The sequence below is a fragment of the Biomphalaria glabrata genome, chromosome 3, assembly GCF_947242115.1.
Source record: "Biomphalaria glabrata chromosome 3, xgBioGlab47.1, whole genome shotgun sequence".
Classification (NCBI taxonomy): domain Eukaryota; kingdom Metazoa; phylum Mollusca; class Gastropoda; family Planorbidae; genus Biomphalaria; species Biomphalaria glabrata.
In genome coordinates, this window is record NC_074713.1 from 17350471 (window position 1) to 17373186 (window position 22716).

Consider the following 22716-nt stretch of genomic DNA (forward strand, 5'->3'; position numbering starts at 1 on the left):
TTTTGTTGTAACAATACTAAGCCTCTAGCAAAATTTAGTTCTTCTCTCTCTTTGGTTTTATTGGATGTATAAAAGGCCTTGTCCATTAAATAGTTTAATAGACGTTCAGGAATATTTTGCAAGTCTGGATCTGTATGCCTATCTGTTATGAACATAAAGATAAGAGAGTCCAAAAACCATGTTTGTATAGTATGGCTTTAATACACTGAATGACTACACAACACACATTTCGTGAACATATTCTTACGGACGAGTTACAAGCACATGTAAACATAAGAACAATAACCGATACAGAATACAATTTTCATAACATTCACCCCCGGTTCAAATTATGCTAACTAGTATTATAAACAATAAAAGAATGAAGTAAGTGTAGAATAATAATAGAGATTCAAGTAAACAAACAATGTAAAATAGCATGAAATTATGTAACATGTTGATATAACATGGTAAATCAAATAGCTTATTAAAATATATCATGATAGATCAAATATCACATTAAAGTCAACAAGGCCGAATGAAAGTAGTAGAATAAACAAAATAATAGTTCTAGTAAGCTGATGAGCTTTTACACTTTGTAGTTGGGCCTAGTTCTTCTTACTCTAAGATTGTATGTATGTGTGGTTTCATCTGCTTGAGTTTCGGACGGTCTGGCTATGTCTTCAGTGGTGCTGGTGGTTTCTTCAGGCATGATAGAATCAATCGGTTGATTCCTGGGAGGTGAGCTTTGGACAGGGCAGCCAGTATCAAGCTCTGTTCTACTCTGATTCTCATTTTCTATAACTCTTTGTTCCTCCCTAGGGGCTAACATTCCTAATGAGACAGTTTCCTCTCTGCCGTTTGGTGTTCAGATAACAGCGTACTGAGGGTTGCATGTTACCAAATCAACTTCCTCTGTTATGGGATCATATTTAGATGATCTAACGTTCTTCTTCAGCAGGACAGGACCAGGACTAGTCAACCATGTTGGCAAGGATGTCCCGGAACCACTTCTTCTGTTGAACCCAAGAAGTCGTTCATGTGGTGTCCTGTTAATTGCAGTGCATAGTAATGACCAGATGGATTGCAGAGCATCGTTTAGTACTAGTTCCCATTTGGCTATGTCCAATTCCTTAGCCAAGGTGATGGCTTTCCATAAAGTCCCGTTAGGTTTCTCTATTTGTCCGTTTCCTCTTGGGCTGTAAGGGGTCGTTCTACTGGTTGCAATTCCTCTCTCGTGGAGGAAATGCTGCACCTCTGTAGACATAAACGAAGTTCCCCTGTCAGTGTGGACGTACGCTGGAAATCCAAATAGGGCGAATAGTTCATTGAGACATTTAACGACCGTAGAGGAAGACATATTGGGACATGCAAATGCAAATGGAAATCTAGAGAATTCGTCTATAATGGTAAGTAGATATCTATTTCTTGAAACAGTAGGGAGAGGTCCCTTGAAAAAATCCATACTAATTCTCTCAAAAGGTTAAGTTGCTTTAATCAGTTCTCCGGTCGGCTGTCGAAAAAAACGGGGCTTTAGCTCTGCACAAGTTTGACATTGTTCTATCACAGTTCTGACGTCATCACAGAAAAATGGAAGATTTTTAGTCCTTACATAGTGCAATAGTCGAGTAACGCCCGGGTGGCAAAGACTAGTATGCAGCAATTTAAGGTCATTGCGAGTGATAGCAGATAGATAGTTTCTGGTAAATGTATCAGCTACAGTGTTCTGCTTGCCAGGGCGATAGATGACGTCATAGTGGAAACACGAGAGTTCTAGTTTCCACCTCTGGATTTTTTCATTTTTAATTTTTCCTTTGTTTGACCTGTTATACATGAAAGAGACAGATCGCTGATCCGTAACAAGTGTGAACGCTTTACTAACTAAGAAATGTTTCCATTTCCTCAACGACACCACAATGGCATATGCTTCTTTCTCAACTGCAGAATGTTTTCTTTCACTTTTTGTTAATGAGCGAGAGAAGAAAGCAACAGGCCGGCCATCTTGGTTTAGGGTAGCTGCAATGGCTATATCTGAAGCATCCGTCTCAACGGTTAAAGGGCGATTCGGATCAATAGTATATACGGCAGCTTTTTCAAGCTCATTTTTCAAACTTTCAAATGTTCTTTTGACTTCTTCGGAGACAGGAAATTGTTGATTTCTTATTAACAGGCTAATTTTTTTTGAAAAGTTAGGTATCCACTGTGAGTAGTAAGCCAGAAGACCCACTACTCATTTCTGTTCACGCATGTTCACTGGTACGGGTAATTCCCTTAGAGCGCGAAATCTCTCAGGATCCGGCCTAAGTTGTCCTCTGGAAATCTCGTATCCTAACAGTCTCACTTTAGCAGTGCTAATTTCACTTTTTGTTTCATTAAATGTGATTCCATACTTTTGAGCACTATCAAGAAATCGCTGTAGGTTTCGGTCGTGTGATTCAGAGTCCATACCGCAGATGGTCACATTGTCCACATAAGCAAAAGTGTCAGTGAGTCGTTCGTCTTCAATGATTTTGTGAATCGTACGCTGAAAACAGGCGACTCCATTCGTAACGCCAAACGGAATCAGACGGAATTGATACAGTTTCCCACATGCTTCGAAGACTGTGAACGGCCTTTCCTCTTCTTTTATAGGAATCTGATGGTATGCACTTTTCAGGTCTAAAGTGCTTTATACAGAGTACTGGGAAAACATTTCTGCTAGTTCATCGATTCTGGGCATAGGGTAGGCGTCTAGTTGAGTGAACCGGTTTATGGTTTGGCTGTAGTCTATAACCATTCTTTTCTTATGTCTGTCATTTGTTGTGACTAGGACTTGTGCACGCCAGGGAGATTTAGATGGTTCAATAATTTCATCCTTTATTAGTTGTTGAATTTCCTTCTCTATAAACTTCCTATCTGGAATTGAGTATCTGCGAGACCTTGTAGCCACTGGGGTACAGTTTGGTGACAGATTACTAAATAGGCTAGGAGCTTCTACCTTCGCTGGCTGGAGAGTATTCAGGCACAACGATGGTTTCTGACCATCGAAAGGAATAAACAAGTTTTGGTGCAAACTTATAAAGTCAAGTCCAAGAATTACGTCAGAGCATAAATTGTCTAGTAGAGAAAGTCTTGTTTAGATTCATAGGCTGTACAGTAGTGATAGCTGAAACTGTTAAAGCCCTAGATTTGCAAACTTTCTGAAAATGGCCATTTTTGGAGCACTGGTTGCATGTGGCTTCCCTTGCAGGGCATTGAGAGCGGGGATGTTTAACCCTGCCGCAAAAGTAGCACTTGCTAGCTAATGCATTTTGAGGAATCGTTACATTTGGCAAGGGTGAGGCCGAAGAATTGGTGGGAGTAGTTGCCACGCAATTAGTTTCCGGCTGTGATGATTCATACTGTAATGAGTGCTGATAAGCATGTTCTAGTAAGCGAGCCTCCTCGAAGGCGTCCTTTAAACTCAAAACAGTCTTTTCAAGTAGACGTTTTCGAATGCTGTTGGACGAGTTACAAGCACATGTAAACATAAGAACAATAACCGATACAGAATACAATTTTCATAACACTATCATAAGAATTTTATAAACTGAGTAGATTAATACATTTGTCTAACCAGAATGATTTTCTCATTCATTAGATGTTAAGAACAAAGTTATCTCTCTCATTCATTAGATGTTAAGAACAAAGTAATCATCTTACAAAATGTCTTCAGCTTCATAAAGGAGGAATCGTCTTTTAAAAAACTTAACTTTTGTTGTTTTAGGTTAATTGGTATTTAGGCACGATCATCTAAGTTATTATATTTTTTTATTTAGGCACCATCATCTAATTGATTGTATTCTGTATTTAGGCACAATTACATGCAGTAGCCCAACTGCTAGTCCTGCAGATGGATTAATTCAGAATGTAGCCAACAGAAGAGCCAGATCAGCCACTTGGTCGTATCATTTTTACTCAGAGGAACCATCAGTTGAGCTGACAATACATCTACCATTTGCTGTTCTCTTAAAATATGTCTACATACGACCACATGGAGCAGCAATAGCTAGTGAGTGTATAGAAAGAGTGTTATATTATTATGCTTATCAACTCACTTTGCACAATTATTCAACGTCCCTAACAAAACAGAAATCAATTTAAAAAAACTATAAATTAATTATTTAGTGGATAATTAATTAATGTTTGTTTGATATTGAAAAGGGGAAATACATTTTATAGTATTTATAGTTATGGCTGTCAAAGTGCAGTCCTTCCTCTTGTATAATCTTTGTTTTTTTTTAAAAAGGATTTTAGAAAATATTTTTAGTTATTCTGCTTATAATTGTTTTATTTGAATGATTCTTATATTTTTGTTCAATCTTCATCAGCTTGCCCATCCCATGTTAGCCTGGAGTTGTCTCATGATGGCAACATTGTGTCACCAGCCTCTCCCCCGCTCATGTCATCCAGTCTCACACTGATACGTCTCCAGCTCCAAAAGCCAGAGGTGGTCACTTCTGTAACACTCATCCTTCACCGACCTTGGGACTCCATGACCATTGGGCTTCAGAAGATTTCCCTTTGGGGACTGACAACTTTTGCTGAAACCACAGAAAATCTTTTCTCTTTTCTTAGTGAGGATGGCTTTTCAAGATCTAGGTAAAAAAAATGTCACAACTTTTGATATATTTATTAATTATTTTTCTTGTGTCATTTAAAGCATAATTTTGTATTTGTAAATATAGTTAACTTTTGGAAGTGTAATAGTGGCAGTTGAATGTCATTGACTTATATAAATCAGCTTACACAAACACTTTTTCTTCCATTTTTTAATGGCTTTATTAAAGTAGTGTGTTCAAATAGTATTTCACGTTGTCGCTATGCTAACTCATCCTTGCAGGATATAATAAAAATAAAAGAATATTTAAAGCCTCAAGGATTAGATCTATTTAGTAATTTTGTGTGTTAATGTTTGCCCTCTCCTTGTTTTGACAGCCTGGGTTGGATGCGCATTCTCCATCATTGTTTGGTGAACTCAGCTGAAGACATGCAGACCAACGTAGCACACCTTGCAGCCAGCACACCCAGCCTCCTTGCCACCTGCACATCTCTGTTAGTTCACCCATTCATAGGAATCCATGCTATGAAAATAGAGACCATTTTGATAAAACTGGGTCTTTGTAACAGTGAGATTGGTTTGGCCTTGTTTGACCACATCCTCAGGCAGCCTTCCAGGGATAGTGAACAAGGTAACATCAGTTTGAATGAAATAAAAACAGAATAAAATTGTAAAATTATTTTAAGGTATTTATAATAAAAAAAAAGAAAATCCACTTTAAATAGAACCTAAATATATCATCGCCGGACCACAGTTATTACTGCGCTGGTTTGGCAAAATATATAGGTCACAGCTGGGACTATGTAGCCACATGAAATACTGTACTCTTAATTAATCTTCAGACTCAAAGAAAAGCCTTATTTAATAGCATCTTAATGGATTATGTAAATTATTCATAAAATCACTTAATGTTTTGAGCATTCAGATCTAATGAGTTTCTCTTTTTATTTAGCTTCACCTCACAGTTACCTTGGTAAAGTCCATGGAGCAGCCAGTCCTTACACTGTAGAGATTCTGTATAGATTGGGTACAGTTCAAGATGAAAAAACTTGCTGCAGGTAAACATTGAAAGTAATTGTACATTCTTTTGAAAAAAATAATGTTAAATGCAAAGAAGGGTAACTCTACATTTTTTAAAAGAGCTGTGCTTTGAAACATCGATTATCTACATTTATGTTTAATGATTTATCTTTTTAAGCCTTCAGTTAATCCTTTATAAGAAAAAATATACACATCTGGCTTTATTAGGATGATTGTCTAATGTTTTTTTTAATAAATTTTTTTTTAATTTCGTTAAAGTATTACTTAATCCATTGTTTCTTTTTTTTTTAACTATTATCTTAGGGTTAAAGCATTGTTAAAGTGGCTAGAGGACTGTTCCAAAGCATCATTAACACGGGTAAACATTTACAGTGGCCCTTCTGGATCAGGCACATCATTTGGTCAACGAATGGGCAACATGTCCTATGATATGTTGACCTCCCCATCACCTGAGCATGTTCAGTGTGTGGCTGCCATTTTATGGCATAGTGTGGAGTGTCCTGTCAATTATGAACTCACAGAACTAATAACCGAGTCTTTCATCAGGTATCTTATTATGTTGGAGAAATTTCTTTTCAAATACAACTGATATATTAAAACTTCCTTTAGTTAACTTATTAGTGTATTAAAAAGAAATATAAAATACCATAAAAAAATCTGATTCTCATATTTTTTGCTTGTTGTAATCTACACATATTGCTGATTAAACATTTAATTTTATTGGTGTCTAGAGAGCATTGCTTCAGAGGGAAATTTTTTTGTTGTTAATAGGACAATGTTTTTTTGTCTGTGGCCTTAAAAGTTAAGACTCTTTTTGCCTCTCGGTCATAAATAATAATAAGTTTTTAGCATCTTTTTCTTTTTTTAAGCATCATTTTCTCTTTACCTAAATTTTGTGTGCCTTCAGTGATGTCTTTTCCAATTAGTTTTACATTCTCTTTTTACAATTTTGAAAGTTGTTTTGTCTAAGATTTGCTTAAAAGTTCAAAGCTTTAAAGCTTTATTATTCAATATTTGCTTGCACACATTTCAGATCAATGTATAATTGGTCAAGAAATCTACCAGAGTGCAATCTCAGGAAAGCTGTAAATAATGTGCTGTGTTCTGCTTGCCACATCTCTTCCACTGGTTTCAAGTGTATACAAGAATGGATTGGTATTGTGGCTGCAGATGGATCCAACATCATTGCTCCATCCACTGAAGAGATTGTTGCAGTGGAAAGCAATGATAGCAGAATGACTGATGACTCTAAAGAGGCCACTAGAAGACCTGCTGCGCCAGGGGCGTCTTACAGTACTGTTGGTATGACTGATGACTCAAAAGAGGTATGGGCTTTTATGGAAAAAATTGTAGAATAACAAATATCACTTGTGTTTCATTTGCTTGCAAAATCTTTTTCTATAACCTATACTTGAACTAGTGTTAGAATTAATGAAGCATTTGTTTTCTAGGCTTGTCGCTTGGAGAGTCTGAATATTATGAATTTGGATGATAATAAACTGATGTTGTTAGCCTCTGTGTGCAAATCACCTATGGCTACTAGACAGTTGATGAGTAGTGGTCTCCCAGCCATGCTTGCTCAGGCTGTATGTGAATTCTGCAACCAACAGATGCTCTTGTTGGACACTGCTGCAGCAGGAAATCTCATGGATTCTGAAGTTTGTACTGGGTCAAGAGATTTCTTGGATGCTGGTATTCTAGGTAAACAAATCTTTTGGAAATTAATGCCAATAAAATATTTAATGTAAATATTTAATTTTATGTTGAATTGTATCTACTCCAATGTTAACAGTATAAATTTGTTGAGGTCACATTTTGATTTGACTTTAAGTCTTGTAAATTATTCTCATAATGTATTTTTTAAAAAATGCAAAGATATTGTATAGTAACCAAGATTTTGACAAATTGGTTTGTTTTTATAAGTTTGTTTTTCAATGTTAAAATACAAAATCCACATTAAAGAACAAGAACTAATTTTTTTGTTTTCAGAGTCACCTATTTCAGCATCTTTGATTTCTTCCATTTTGAAATTCTTCACGGAAATCAGCACTGAGACAGAATTGAAGGACTGGCTGGGTCACTCTGAAGGCAAAGCATTCTGGTCACTTCTTCTGTCTTTGTTGTGTGGAAATCAGTATCAGCATTCAGTCATTTTATCTTCATCTAGTCAAGACAGGAATGGGGTGAGCATTTTAAATATTGACTGACATGAATTTTGACTTTTGAATGTTTAAGATTGACTATTGTTAATCTATTATGTCCCACAGAAATGATATCAATTTTACAGTTTTACTATGCTTGAAGGATAAAACAAAAAGTTTTGTCTAAAAGACAAAGCTGATTCATTAAATGTAATTCAACTTTTAGAATAAAAATAAAATAATTGAAATCTATTTATTTATCCAATTTTCTATAGTTATAGCATTGCATTCTATTTTTAAATACTTGTTCTGTCCCAGAGTTTATTAGCTGAGTCTCCCTGTAGAGTAGCTCTAATGCTATGAATTCTATGCTTAATTAAAACATTCAATGGAATAGTCTCCCAACTTTCACTACCTTATACTAGGTTGTATCAATAGGATGACATTTTAGTTTGTTTTTCTAAAGTCTCAGTATTTATGTACTCAATTGCCATCACCTTGTGTCCTTAGTTACTTACAGCTGAAGAGAGATCTGAGCTAGAGAACAGAACCATTCATTTGTTCTCAGCTGTGATTTCTTTTCACCCTGAAAATCAACTTTTGTTTGCTAAAGTTCTCTGTGATATCATTAAGGATCAAGGAACTAGTAAAACAGGTAACTTCTAAGTTTACATATTGAAATGCTTATTAAACAAATAAAAAAAAATATATTAGACTTTTATTTAAATTCAATGTTAAAGAATATTGAAAAATATGAGCTTTTATTTAAATTTGATTTTTGTTTAATTCTTTAAATAATAATAGCTTCATTTAAATTTTATTCTATAAAAATCCTTTTTGTAATATTAGCTTTTATTTAAATTTCATTTATTAAAAATTTTTTTAATAATGTTAGCCATAAATTAAATTAGATTTTTAAAAATAATTTTAGCTTCTAATTAAATTAGATTTTTTTACATATGGTCTCAAAAGTTGTTAACATAAGAAAAATTATTTTCCTTTCATTCATTTTTGTCTTGTCACAATCTTTTTACCCATTGTTTCATTAGTTAAGAGATTAGAAGTGGTGAGAAAAACTGAATACTTCCTGTTGATACAAGGAAATTTTTTTAAAGTCATTTAATTCAAAATATCCATTAGCTGAAAACTTTCTTAATATTGTTCTTAGATGATTGTTCAAGTTTATTTTCACTGAAGTTTGGTTTAAAATCATTGTGTGTAAACCATAAATAAAATTTACACATATTTTAGTTTTATATTTATTGAAAAGCTAAAAAAAGGATTAAACTGTTCACATTGCTCTACTAATTGCATTTTAGAATTACTGAGTGCAATGCCTCTCTCTGGGTTCATGAGAAGATTATTGCTGCAAGTTTTACTTGAGGATGAAAAAATTGCAGTGTCCATTCGAAACTCCAGTAGCAGTGTTAATACAGAGGATGCTATGCCTCAAACGAATGACACCAAAAACAGCTTTCCATTAGGCAGTTGCAGTGGACAAATAGTTCATCCTCGTTATGGGAGTGGCCGCAGTTGTCAGTATTTCACAATCAATCTGAATAGCAAATGTGCTGATGTCATTGCCAAAGTTGTAGGTGAGTTGTTTTGTGTTGAAAGCAATATTAATATTTCTTCTCCTACAATCATTTAAAAATCTTACTGCAAAGTAGCAAGACATAATTATGTAACTGATATCTTTCAACATAATATCTGATTCAGCACATGTAACTTAATGTGACTTAAAGCAGATTGAGATAGTTATGTAACTATCTTTCAACATTGATAATATCTGGTTCAGCACATTTAACTTAATGTGACTCAAAGCAGAAAGATACAGTTATGTAACTTATATCTTTCAACATTGATAATATCTGATTCAGCACATGTAACTTAATGTGACTTAAAGCAGATTGACATAGTTATGTAACTATCTTTCAACATTGATAATATCTGGTTCAGCACATGTAACTTAATGTGACTTAAAGCAGAAATATATATTTAAGTAACTGATATCTTTCAACATTGATAATATCTGGTTCAGCACATGTAACTTAATGTGACTTAAAGCAGAAATATATATTTAAGTAACTGATATCTTTCAACATTGTTAATATCTGGTTCAGCACATGTAACTTAATGTGAATTAAAGCAGAAATATATATTTAAGTAACTGATATCTTTCAACATTGATAATATCTGGTTCAGCACATGTAACGTAATGTGACTTAAATGCAGCAAGACATAGTTATGTAACTATCTTTCAACATTGATAAAATATTGCTCAGCACAAGTAACTTGACTGAATGTGACTTAAAAACAGCTAGCTATAGTTATTTAATTGGTGTCTTTCAACATTAATAATGCTCAGCACATGTAAAAAATCGAAAACCTAAGTGAATAGATTAACTGTTTCATTCCCCCCACAACTAAAATTTTACATCTATTGAATTCAATTACATTGCAACCAGTGTAAATAATTCTGACTGCTGGAGATGTTTTGTTTATCTTACCTCTAGCCACCTACTTACTTTGTTTTGTTTACAGATACCTTACCTCTAGCCACTTGCTTACTTTGTTTTGTTTACAGATATCTTACCTCTAGCCACCTACTTTGTTTTGTTTACAGATACCTTACCTCTAGCCACTTGCTTACTTTGTTTTGTTTACAGATACCTTACCTCTAGCCACTTGCTTACTTTGTTTTGTTTACAGATACCTTACCTCTAGCCACTTGCTTTGTTTTGTTTACAGATACCTTACCTCTACCCACCTACTTTGTTTTGTTTACAGATACCTTACCTCTAGCCACCTACTTACTTTGTTTTGTTTACAGATACCTTACCTCTAGCCACTTGCTTTGTTTTGTTTACAGATACCTTACCTCTAGCCACCTACTTTGTTTTGTTTACAGATACCTTACCTCTAGCCACCTACTTTGTTTTGTTTACAGATACCTTACCTCTAGCCACCTACTTTGTTTTGCTTATAGATACCTTACCTCTAGCCACCTACTTTGTTTTGTTTACAGATACCTTACCTCTAGCCACCTACTTTGTTTTGTTTACAGATACCTTACCTCTAGCCACCTACTTTGTTTTGTTTACAGATACCTTACCTCTAGTAACCTACTTACTTTGTTTTGTTTACAGATACCTTACCTCTAGTAACCTACTTACTTTGTTTTGTTTACAGATACCTTACCTCTAGCCACCTACTTTGTTTGTTTACAGATACCTTACCTCTAGCCACCTACTTACTTTGTTTTGTTTACAGATACCTTACCTCTAGCCACCTACTTACTTTGTTTTGTTTACAGGTACCTCTAGCCACCTACTTTGTTTTGTTTACAGATACCTTACCTCTAGCCACCTACTTACTTTGTTTTGTTTACAGATACCTTACCTCTAGTCACCTACTTTGTTTTGTTTACAGATACCTTACCTCTAGCCACTTGCTTACTTTGTTTTGTTTACAGATATCTTACCTCTAGCCACCTACTTTGTTTTGTTTACAGATACCTTACCTCTAGCCACTTGCTTACTTTGTTTTGTTTACAGATACCTTACCTCTAGCCACTTGCTTACTTTGTTTTGTTTACAGATACCTTACCTCTAGCCACTTGCTTTGTTTTGTTTACAGATACCTTACCTCTACCCACCTACTTTGTTTTGTTTACAGATACCTTACCTCTAGCCACCTACTTACTTTGTTTTGTTTACAGATACCTTACCTCTAGCCACTTGCTTTGTTTTGTTTACAGATACCTTACCTCTAGCCACCTACTTTGTTTTGTTTACAGATACCTTACCTCTAGCCACCTACTTTGTTTTGTTTACAGATACCTTACCTCTAGCCACCTACTTTGTTTTGCTTATAGATACCTTACCTCTAGCCACCTACTTTGTTTTGTTTACAGATATCTTACCTCTAGCCACCTACTTTGTTTTGTTTACAGATACCTTACCTCTAGCCACCTACTTTGTTTTGTTTACAGATACCTTACCTCTAGTAACCTACTTACTTTGTTTTGTTTACAGATACCTTACCTCTAGTAACCTACTTACTTTGTTTTGTTTACAGATACCTTACCTCTAGCCACCTACTTTGTTTGTTTACAGATACCTTACCTCTAGCCACCTACTTACTTTGTTTTGTTTACAGATACCTTACCTCTAGCCACCTACTTACTTTGTTTTGTTTACAGGTACCTCTAGCCACCTACTTTGTTTTGTTTACAGATACCTTACCTCTAGCCACCTACTTACTTTGTTTTGTTTACAGATACCTTACCTCTAGTCACCTACTTTGTTTTGTTTACAGATACCTTACCTCTAGCCACTTGCTTACTTTGTTTACTTACAGATACCTTACCTTTAGCCACCCACTTTGTTTTGTTTACAGATACCTTACCTCTAGCCACCTACTTACTTTGTTTTGTTTACAGATACCTTACCTTTAGCCACCTACTTTGTTTTGTTTACAGATACCTTACCTCTAGCCACCTACTTACTTTGTTTTGCTTATAGATACCTTACCTCTAGCCACCTACTTTGTTTTGTTTACAGATACCTTACCTCTAGCCACCTACTTGCCTGAGATGAAAGATGAAAGGAGAGTAAGAGGTGATGAGCGTGGTATCACCAAAAAACATATACTGGGTGAGATTGATGTGGAAGTTATGGAGTTTTTCAGCCAGTCTGCTGGTGAGCCCTCACCTCAAGGAGTGGTCATCATGTGGGCATTGGGAAATAGCATGAGGAAATATATTAACTATCACACTACAGTTTGTTACAAACATATTTATTGAGTGAAACCTCTTAATATTAAATTGGCTTTGAAAAACAATTGGCTATTTCTAACTACATTTGACTGGTGATGTCTTTTTATTTTTATGAAGTTGAAAACTTCTAAATGTGTATAGAAAGAAGTCTGTGATGTATAAATCTAAATCTAGATATAGACCTGCTCTATAGAGTGTCTACCAAATGATGAAACAATTCAAATATTAAGGTTTAGTGGAAAGGGAAGGGAAGATGGAATTTATTCTATCACTTTGGTTTCTCATGTTCTCTCTACATAGCCAGCCAGTCAGAATGTAGGCCAATTTTTTACAGTCTCCGTTAAGCACTAAGAAAAAGAGATTAGGTTAAAAAATAAAAAAAAAATAAATTCTGCTCATGGTATTTTGACTATATATTCTTTAATATATAGTCTTCATAGTGCATTTCTTTTCAAAACTTACATTTTACAGAACACTCAAGAATCCTCATGCTATTAACAAGGCTCAATTCATTTCATGCTGCCAATTCATATACTAATACTAAAATGCTATTTATACATAAATCATTCTATATGCACCAGTTTGTATTACATGTTTTTGCTTAGTAAACAAAAAACCTATCCCCATTGTAATTTGTAGATCAACTCCTCTTGTGAGCCTTAGAATTTCAGTCGGGACAAAATAAAATTGTGGATTTGTGAATTGATGGTGTTTTAAAAAGACTTTTATCACCAGACTGAAATTGTTTACTTTTTGTTTTCCTTATTTTATACTGATTGTGTCCTAATGTTTACATTTCTGAGCTCTTTTAGTAATTTTAAAATATGTTAATTAATTTTGAAGCTACTAATTTAGTAAAATAAAATACATTATATAAATTTAGTAAATTAGAATTTACTAACCATGAGTAAAAAAATGTTTACTTACTAATTTGAGCTTTTAATCTTTTTTTATGGGTGTGTGTAAACCATTCTTAGCTCTACTTTGGTTAATCTCACTTGTTTATGTTCACTCTCAGCCATCACTAAAGAAAAGAGAGACAAAAGCCCAGTTCCTAAAGGTGCACTCCCACCCAGACCACCCACCAGAAGAGGAAGACATGGAAATGGTCCTGAAACTTTCTTAGAGCATGTTGGTAACTTGAGACTACCACAAGCTCTCCACAGAGCAAGACTCAGGCATATAGCACTGCCAGGTAAAAATTGAGAATGAAATGTAAAATCATTGGTGTTTCTGTGACCAGTTTAGGCAATGATTATTGGTCTTTAACTAAAAAGAATCTGGTTGGTCAGTGTTAAGGATATAAGGGATCTTCACTTTTATCAACACAATATTTATTTCAATCTAATCAGTAGTAGAAGAATAAAATGGACAGAGATAAGTGATCATTTCAATGTTTCATGATGCACAAACCATTGTGTCTCTCTTCTCTATTCATGCATAAAAGAGGTACATGTTGTAGGGGGAATGTGTTATAAAAACAATTGGTCCCCTTTAGTCATAAGACTACTATGGCTCATCTCATAAGAATGGGCGTTTGCTATGATAAGAGAGTTGTCACACTTTCAGTAGTTCCTTCTCCACTTCTGGCAATAACAAGCACAGGGTTAAAAATATTACCCTACATTTGTCTACCGGCTGATTGAAGCGAGGAGTTGGGGTACAGTTCTCAACTGAAGAGGTTAGAAATTTACATTTTTTGCTGGTCCATTGTTCATTCTTGTTAGACTTTGTGGAAACTCACTATCTGTGGGATTTATGTCCCCTCATTGTATTTTCAGGTGGGAATTCAACAAACTTTGGACAAGACACTTAAATTAGGTCTTGTCTGTGACATTTGGGTTAAATATTGTTCTAAGACCTATTCATTTTGTAATTGTTTTATTAGTTATAAACTAAATTTTAAATGAAAACATTTCTTATGAAATTGTTTTTGCAGGTAAAGATTTGCCACATATGTTGACGCTGTCCCAGCTTTTACAAACTTTGTCAGAGTATGCCTTACTGCCCTCAGATCTGGCCCTGCAGTTTGTTATTCATATTGTTAGAAGAACTTCAAAAGGTAGAAATAAATTCTTGAAATGTAGCTTGTTTTGTAAAATCTTGCCTGAAAGGCCTTAACTAAATATAAGAAATGCTCCAAACATATGAGCTGTCATCTGCCTTAGCAGATTTATAAAGCTCCTTAAACTTGATTAATGTGAAATAATATCACTGTAATATTATGAGACAACCCTTTCTTTGCTAGTTCTGCACTTATAGGCTTGCATTTACTTTTTAAATGTTTTTTTCCTGTTTTTTTAGACTAGTAGCTTGAATGAAGTATAAGGAACCTCATTGTATTATTTTTAAACCCTTTTTATTCTACAGAAACGATGGAAGAGTTGACATCAGATGAAGCTTTGATGATGTCACCATGTTTCCCATCTGCTCTCAAGGTATTTTGTTTCTCTAACTGATAATATGAATAATAAAATCAAATAAAAAAAAAAATACTCTGTGAAAGATTCTATCTGTTCTGTGGCTGGCCTGGCTCATGTAATTTGTATTATTTCAGGTATTTGCTAATGTTGGTGGCCTGGCTCTGCTAGCACAACACTTGCCTCTGCTGTTTCCCGAGATCACTAGACAGAGCAGCAATGTAGAGGTGGTGACTGACAACAACAATGTTGCTGAAATAGGTCATGACTGGGTGACTGTGGAGTCATCTGATGAGCTCTATGATGTAAGGATAGTATTTTTACTTTTTTCCTATACATTTACATATATCATAAGTACAAGGCAGTAAAATTTAAAATGGAAATACTAATAAAAACTTATTTCAATGTTATACTTGCTGCTTGTTAACTTTCCTTTTCACTCTCAAGCAGCATTGGAGCTAATCACAAAGACATTATTATCATGCCATTGTCTTGCATACATAGCACATTTTTATATCAGTATGCAATGAAAAAAAAAATTATGTTCTTGTTCATGAGTAGTTTTTATTCTTTTTCATTTGTCTTGCAGTGTTCCATTGCAATAATAATTGTCCCTATTCCTCTAATTAGATAAATTAGTTACTAAAGACATTGAGTCGTTTGCTTATTTTAAAGGACATTATGCTTTTACTTAGAGCACATTTGTTTACTTTGGAATCATCCTTTATTAATAAAAAAAACATTTTCAAACTGAAATGAATTACTTATTTTAATTTATCTCTTTCTATACTTGCAGCCTTATCTGGAGCCCATTACACCACCCCACACATCCAAACCTAGCAAGCACTCCGGGGTTGGCTCTGCACCCTCTATTCCTCCGCACTCCCTAATTGCTTTTGGTTTGTTCTTGAGGCTCCCTGGCTATGCTGAAGTGCTTCTGAGAGAGAGGAGAGTGGCTCAAATGTTACTTAGGCTGGTTCTTGGTGTCACAGATGATGGAGACGGAAGTAATTATGAATATTAAATTAGCAATGATGGCTCATGAAGTGGCATGGAAGTTGGCAAAATTAAGGGGAGAAAACTCCTTTGTTTATAATTATCTCTCTGTAAAATAATCAAATTAATAAATTTAATTTTAGATTTTGAATTTTAGACTAGTTAAACTCACAAATTAGACTTATGTATTATGTATTCATTCCAAATACAAAATTTGCTTTTTGCCAAATGTTAAACTTTGCTCAGTGGATTTCCTCTTAAATCTTATCTGTGTGTTTCTGTTAAGAAGTAGATTTCTTTCATTCCCAATTTTAGCTTTACACAGCCATTGAATTGTTTTAAAACTTATTGTTTTGTGAGCCATCATTAAATATGTGACTTAATGACTTTGTTGTCTTTAATTACTGTTAACAATTTTTTAAATTTCATTTTTTGAAACAAATTTCATGTATATTGTTTTAAAAAATATTTTGGATTATATATATATCAACACCTGTAAAATTAAATGGATGCGCTACTGATTTCAGTTAGCTAAAAAAAAACAACAACTTTTGCAACTGTCAGCCACAGAATGAGGTCAACATTACTTAACCTGTCATAAAGCCTACAAACATTTTTTTCTCTTCTAAATGTATTGAACCAGCACTTTGTCCTGTCATATTGCATTTTTCATATCCATCTGTCTTTGATTCCCCAGATCAGATCTTGAGTTCAAATATTGCCAGCTCCTTGCCTACAATGCCTTTCTTAATACTGCAATCACTGTTTGACTCATCACCCCTGACTACAGATGATGGGGTTTTGTTGCGTCGTATGGCACTTGATATAGGAGTTATTCACCTTGTCCTGGCCTGCCTGGCTACCCTAAGCCATCACAAACCAAGATCTCCACTTACAAGTTTTCAACATGAGGTAATCACCAGCTGCATAGGTTGATAAACAAAAACAATATTCTGGTATTATTTATGAATAGAGTGATTATAAGAGAAGTTTCTTAAGCTGACATTAGTGGGTTAGACTGTTTAACCACATGCAAAGATGTGATCAAGGATTGGGAACTAAAGTATCATTTGTCATTGGGGCAGAATGTAGATAAGGCTAAACATTGACAGTTTTGTTGTTGTTGTTCTTTTTAAATCATGTAATGCCAATGAGCATGGAACTTAACTTATTTGTAAGTATTTGTTCTGTAATTTGAATTAAAATTGTGTGGCTAGAATAGTTTGTCTTTCAATGCATCTATCTTCTCCTTAATGAAATGCTTCCTATTAGGCTAGTTGTAAAAAAACAAAACAAGGCTTTGATTTGCTCGTAAATTAAAGGCTTTTTGGCTTGTATTGTCCAGACACAGTTGATTCTCTCAGCCATGCAGTCCTCCTCAGCCATGGCATCACTTAGTCAACCAGAGGAGAAAACTCAGCAGCACTACTGGGCTAAAGGGACAGGGTTTGGTACAGGTTCTACTACCTCTAGCTGGGATGCTGAACAGGCCTTGTTACGGCAGAAGGGAGAGGAGGAGCATGTAGCTTGTCTACTCCAGGTAAAGAATTACCACTTTTTCTAACCTTTATATTGTCTTTGTATGTTGCCATATGTTGTCAATCATTTTTTAGACGTTAATTAGGACCTCGGTTTTCATAATGGGTTGAAAATGATAAGAATTGAAAAGAGGGGAAGAGTTTAAGGCAATATTTCTTTTTTTAACAATAAAATGAAAAAAGTAAAATAATATATAATGTATTATTCATGTGATGATGGTATCTTTTTGTAAACTTGGGCTGACTTTGTTTTTTGTGAAGGTGTTGGCAAGTTACATGAACCCTAATAATAGCTTGACCATGAAACTGACACCTTCATTGCATCAAGACTCAGACTCACCACTAACACTGGCCCCTGCAGAAGAAGAAAGCCACCAGAATCTCATCCCAGAATCCTTAGCAGAGCTTTTGTCTCAGTCCTGCCTGGTTCCAGCTCTTTCCTCTTACTTGCGCAACGACTCAGTCCTAGACATGGCGCGACATGTGCCTCTGTACAGATCTCTCCTGCAGCTGCTGAGGGGCATGACAGTAAACCCTAGCCTGGTTCCCATTTTGCTGCCCATGGAGGAAGATGGTCAGAAAAATGGTGGTGGTACTGGTGAAACTCATGCCTCTATAGAAGTGTTGCTGGAGAAAATGAAAGGGTGTGTGGACACATACGCCAGTAGGTTGAAGTAAGTAACTGTACATTTGTAGTTAGCTTAGTATCTAACACAAAATAATATTAATTTGTTGTAAGGTAAATATCTGAGTGGATTGTGTTATTTTATCTTCTTATCTTATTGATGAACAAACCACAGGGAGTGTCTGTCTCTATTCATGCACAAAATAATGTTTTCAAATGCACCGTAAACAAAAGTGACTTTTGTGTACTCAAGACTTTAGTATGTAAATGTAATCATTAATCTTAACAGTCATTTGTAGCCTTAACAATAATGTAGTGATGTCTTTGTTCAAAGACTGGTACTTCATTGCTGGCTTTTTCATTGCTAGATCTAACAAAGGTAAATCAGGCAACAAAATGGAGGATGAAGAAAGTGAAGGTTTGGCCCTACTCATACCAGATATACAGGAAACAGCACTTTTGGTGGCCTTAGCTACACACAAATTGAAAGAAAATTCTGGTAACTTTTTTTCCCCTCAATAGCTCTGATTTATCTAAAAACAAAGTGCAAACTTTTAAAGTAGATGTTTAGGCAAATTTTATTTGTTTGTGATTAACATTAAATTGTGATTGCTAAACATAAAAGGCAGTCAAACATAAATAGAAATCAGAAAATGTACACCTATTACTTGAACACTGATTTACATTCATTACAAGCTTCAGACATTTGTAAGAAAATATATACATAATTAACTTTTGAAAACTCAAAGCACTGAACTTATTAATGTTGCCAATATGAGTGATTTATTTCTGCTGCAAACTCTGAAAGCTTATCTGCCTTGACGGATTCAATATAATCAACTTATAAATTGTTTTAACTAAAATGAAAATCCCTATAAACATTTTTTCTAGCAGCCCAATTTAAAACTAATTTGTACTTTTAGCCAAATCAGAAAGTGCCAACATTGAAGAGAAAGAATTCCAGATAGTCAAGCCACAGAGAACTCTGGAAGACAGATACATTTCTGTGATGAAAGCACTTCAGTTTGACACCTTTGAGATGGTGACAGAAGAAGGGAAAACACTCAAGTTCAATGTGCCACACCACTATGAGACTAATGTCAAATCTATGGGCAATGTGACAAACATAGCCAGAACCAGGCGATTGGCCCAAGAGGCAGTAACACTGTCCACATCACTTCCTTTGGCTTTTAGCTCCAGTGTGTTTGTAAGGTGTGATGAAGACAGGCTTGATGTAATGAAGGTAGGTAAATAGACTGGGAGACTTTGAAATGCTGGATGGTTTGAATTCAGAGGATTAGTTAAATGTAGTTTAATTCATCTCTTTGAAGTAGATCTTATAAATATAGCTAGGTTAAATTGTTTTTAAGTAGCTCAGATAAATGTAGAAGGTTGGTCCAATGAAGTATCTTATCTTATCTTATATAATACAGACGTTACTTCAAAAAAGAAGATGATTACGTCCTACGCGTCATGCATTTAGTCATGCATATTAACCAATGACTTAAATTCTGCCAAGTCACTGGTTTTCCTGGCTAGCTCAGGCAACCCATTCCATGCTCTAATAGCACTAGGGAAGAAGGAGTATTTGTACAAATTTGTCCTAGCATATGGGACGAGGAATGTGCCTTTATCTTTGTGTCTTTCTGAGTATTTTATTAAATTTTGTTTTTGTATTTGAAGATTATGGTTCAGTGTTTTATGTATGATTGCTACTTTACTTTTGAGCCTTCTGTCCTGAAGGCTTTCTAAATTTAGTGATTTTACTAAAGGTGTTACTCTAGTCAAATGTGAATATTCGTTTGTTATGAATCGCACTGCTCTATTTTGTGTCTGTTCTAGTTTCTTAATGTTTTCTTGAGTTGAGGGGTCCCAAACAGAGGATGCATATTCTATTATTGGCCTAACCAAGGTTAAATAACATTTTAGTTTTATGTTCTTATTTGATTTATAGAAATTTCTTTTAATAAATCCTAATGCTTTGTTTGATTTTTTTGTAGTTTCATCAATATGTGGATTCCATGACAGTTTTTCATTTATTATAACACCTAGGTATTTTGCGTTTTTAGTCTGTGTTACTGGTTTGCCATGAATAAGATAAGTGGAATTAATTTGTTTTAGTTTTTTTGTTACTCTTAACAACTGACATTTTTCTGGGTGGAAAGACATGCTCCAATTTGATTCCCATTTCTGTAATTCATCTAATTCTCTTTGTAAAATATCTGTGTCTTGTGTTGTTTTTATTGTTCTATATATTATGCAATCGTCTGCAAATAATCTGACTTTTGTTCCTGAACTAATGCAATTTGGTAAATCATTTATGTAAATTAAAAATAGTAGTGGACCCAAGACTGTTCCTTGAGGTACACCTGAGTTTACTGTTATCGGTGTTGATTTAGAGCCATTTATTATTACAGTTTGTTCTCTCCCTATCAGAAAGTCTTTAATCCACTGATGCAGTGGACCATTAATGCCGAAATATTTTAATTTTTTAAGCAAACTATGGTGGTGAACTTTGTCAAAAGCCTTAGAAAAATCTAGTAAGATAGCATCTATTTGTTCACTATTATCTAAACCTTTTGAAAAATCATCAATTAGTCCTATTAGTTGTGTTTCACATGATCTATATTTCCTAAAGCCATGTTGGTATGGTGTGAGGACATTATGTTTGTCTAAGTGGTTTATGATGTTGCTACATATTATGTGTTCTAGGATTTTACATGTGATGCTGGTAAGTGATACTGGTCTGTAGTTTCCTGGGTCAGATTTTTCTCCTTTTTTAAATAGGGGGGTGACATTAGCTTCTTTCCAGTCCTTTGGTACTCTGCCCTGGTTAAGTGAAGCCTGAAAGAGTATTTTGAACACTGGGGCTAGCTCATTACTTAGTTCTTTGAGTAATCTAGCTGGAATACCATCAGGTCCAGAAGCTTTATTTGGTTTGGTGTTGGCTAATAGTTTTTGAATTCCATTTTCTTGTACTACTATATCTATAAGTAGATCAAATACAAATAAATAGTTTGGTACTTACATAGTAGATCATACAGATTGCTGGGTTAGCTGGTTTAAACTAGATGAGATGATGATCTGAATTTGTGCTATTTACATTTTGATTTCCTGCAGGTACTCATCACTGGTCCATCAGACACTCCTTATGCCAATGGATGTTTTGAATTTGATGTGTTCTTTCCCCAAGACTATCCAAACACTCCCCCATTCATCAACATGGAAACAACAGGAAATCATTCAGTGCGATTCAATCCCAATCTGTACAATGACGGCAAGGTATGTAAATCTTAATGAGATTCTTCGCTAGGCATACATGTAAGGATTAGAATGTGATAATTATAGCTAGTAACCTTTTTCTTCACAGGTTTGTCTAAGTGTATTAAATACATGGCATGGTAGGCCAGAAGAGAAATGGAATGCACAAACTTCCAGTTTTCTACAAGTAGGTCATATTTAAATTTCTTTTACAAATTCTGTACAGAAAAATGATTAATGCTTTACAAAGTTTTTTTGTCTTCTTTTATAAAAATATTTGACATGCATTCCAGAGTTTATAATTTTTTTATTCTTCTTTTTCAACAGGTTTTGGTCTCTATTCAGTCTCTTATCCTGGTCAGTGAACCTTACTTCAATGAACCTGGCTATGAGAGGTCTAGAGGTACCCCATCAGGAGCTGCTAGCTCACATGAGTATGATGCCAACATAAGACAAGCCACAGTCAAATGGGCTATGTTGGAGCAGCTGAAGAATCCCTCTCTATGTTTTAAAGAGGTTCTCTTTTTTCATTATCATGTCAACCAACACTTACACTTTAAATAAATAAAAAACAAACCTCTAAATAAATGTTTTCAAAATGTATTCATCGAAAAAAAAACAACCCAGCAACTTTGCCTGAGTGCCTGGCTTTCTAGTCCCAGGTTTATGTTATTGGTCTTCACTGATAGTCTTTTAAAGTTTTTATTCATTCCTTTAATAATAGTTCCCTTTCAAGTATTAAATACTGCCTACAGTTAATATATGGACAGGCAGTTATTTATTTTTAGTACCTGAATTCCTATGGATGTTTAGAAAAAGATTTTATGTTGACAATGCTAGAAACCTATTAAATGCTTTGGTTAATCAATCTTACATTTATTTTTCTTCTTTAAGATCATCCATGCACATTTTTGGCTGAAGCGTCATGAGATTCTTTCTCAGTGTGAAAAATGGATAACAGAAATGGAAGGTTATAGCAATGATAAACGCACTGGAAGATCAATAGCACAGAGCACATTGGCACTTAAAGTATGCATTATAAATTTAATTGGCATATATCTATTCTATATCATTTTATTCAATAAATGTGTTTGTGTCAATGGAAACACACAAAATGTTCTAAGGTATCTAGTGCCTTCTGTGAATGTGAATTGTTAAAGATGTAGGTTGCCATTTAAATGTAATTTTAAAAGAATGCCAATCATGCTATGACATTATTAACTTAAAAGCATAAAAATGGTGCATTAAATCATATATGAAAAAAATAAAATGTATGTGTATGGGCTTCACTATTCAACTATTAGTCCTAGGTTTGACCTTTGATTGAAAACTTAAGTATCTTGCCTCTTTCATTGA

At 34.6% G+C, this 22716-nt stretch overlaps 1 protein-coding gene across 4 annotated transcripts in view; it reads left to right on the forward strand.

Moving 5' to 3' along the window:
- LOC106056932 (baculoviral IAP repeat-containing protein 6-like) overlaps nucleotides 1-22716 on the forward strand; it is a 67893-nt gene that overhangs the window by 43305 nt on the left and 1872 nt on the right. For 2 of the 4 annotated variants that reach the window (XM_056023751.1, XM_056023752.1), the window contains exons 42-66: nucleotides 3812-4009; nucleotides 4329-4599; nucleotides 4936-5189; nucleotides 5511-5616; nucleotides 5903-6145; nucleotides 6633-6924; nucleotides 7051-7300; nucleotides 7589-7782; nucleotides 8251-8395; nucleotides 9060-9335; nucleotides 12306-12443; nucleotides 13539-13715; nucleotides 14460-14582; nucleotides 14891-14958; nucleotides 15078-15245; nucleotides 15737-15947; nucleotides 16634-16848; nucleotides 17282-17476; nucleotides 17736-18148; nucleotides 18468-18598; nucleotides 19023-19342; nucleotides 21220-21381; nucleotides 21470-21547; nucleotides 21688-21876; nucleotides 22255-22389. In XM_056023751.1, coding sequence (XP_055879726.1) covers nucleotides 3812-4009; nucleotides 4329-4599; nucleotides 4936-5189; nucleotides 5511-5616; nucleotides 5903-6145; nucleotides 6633-6924; nucleotides 7051-7300; nucleotides 7589-7782; nucleotides 8251-8395; nucleotides 9060-9335; nucleotides 12306-12443; nucleotides 13539-13715; nucleotides 14460-14582; nucleotides 14891-14958; nucleotides 15078-15245; nucleotides 15737-15947; nucleotides 16634-16848; nucleotides 17282-17476; nucleotides 17736-18148; nucleotides 18468-18598; nucleotides 19023-19342; nucleotides 21220-21381; nucleotides 21470-21547; nucleotides 21688-21876; nucleotides 22255-22389 — 4952 coding nt within the window. Of the gene's footprint in view, nucleotides 1-3811; nucleotides 4010-4328; nucleotides 4600-4935; nucleotides 5190-5510; nucleotides 5617-5902; nucleotides 6146-6632; nucleotides 6925-7050; nucleotides 7301-7588; nucleotides 7783-8250; nucleotides 8396-9059; nucleotides 9336-10284; nucleotides 10462-12305; nucleotides 12444-13538; nucleotides 13716-14459; nucleotides 14583-14890; nucleotides 14959-15077; nucleotides 15246-15736; nucleotides 15948-16633; nucleotides 16849-17281; nucleotides 17477-17735; nucleotides 18149-18467; nucleotides 18599-19022; nucleotides 19343-21219; nucleotides 21382-21469; nucleotides 21548-21687; nucleotides 21877-22254; nucleotides 22390-22716 lie in introns of those variants that run through there. The other 2 variants (XM_056023753.1, XM_056023754.1) reach the window with 2 other exon arrangements.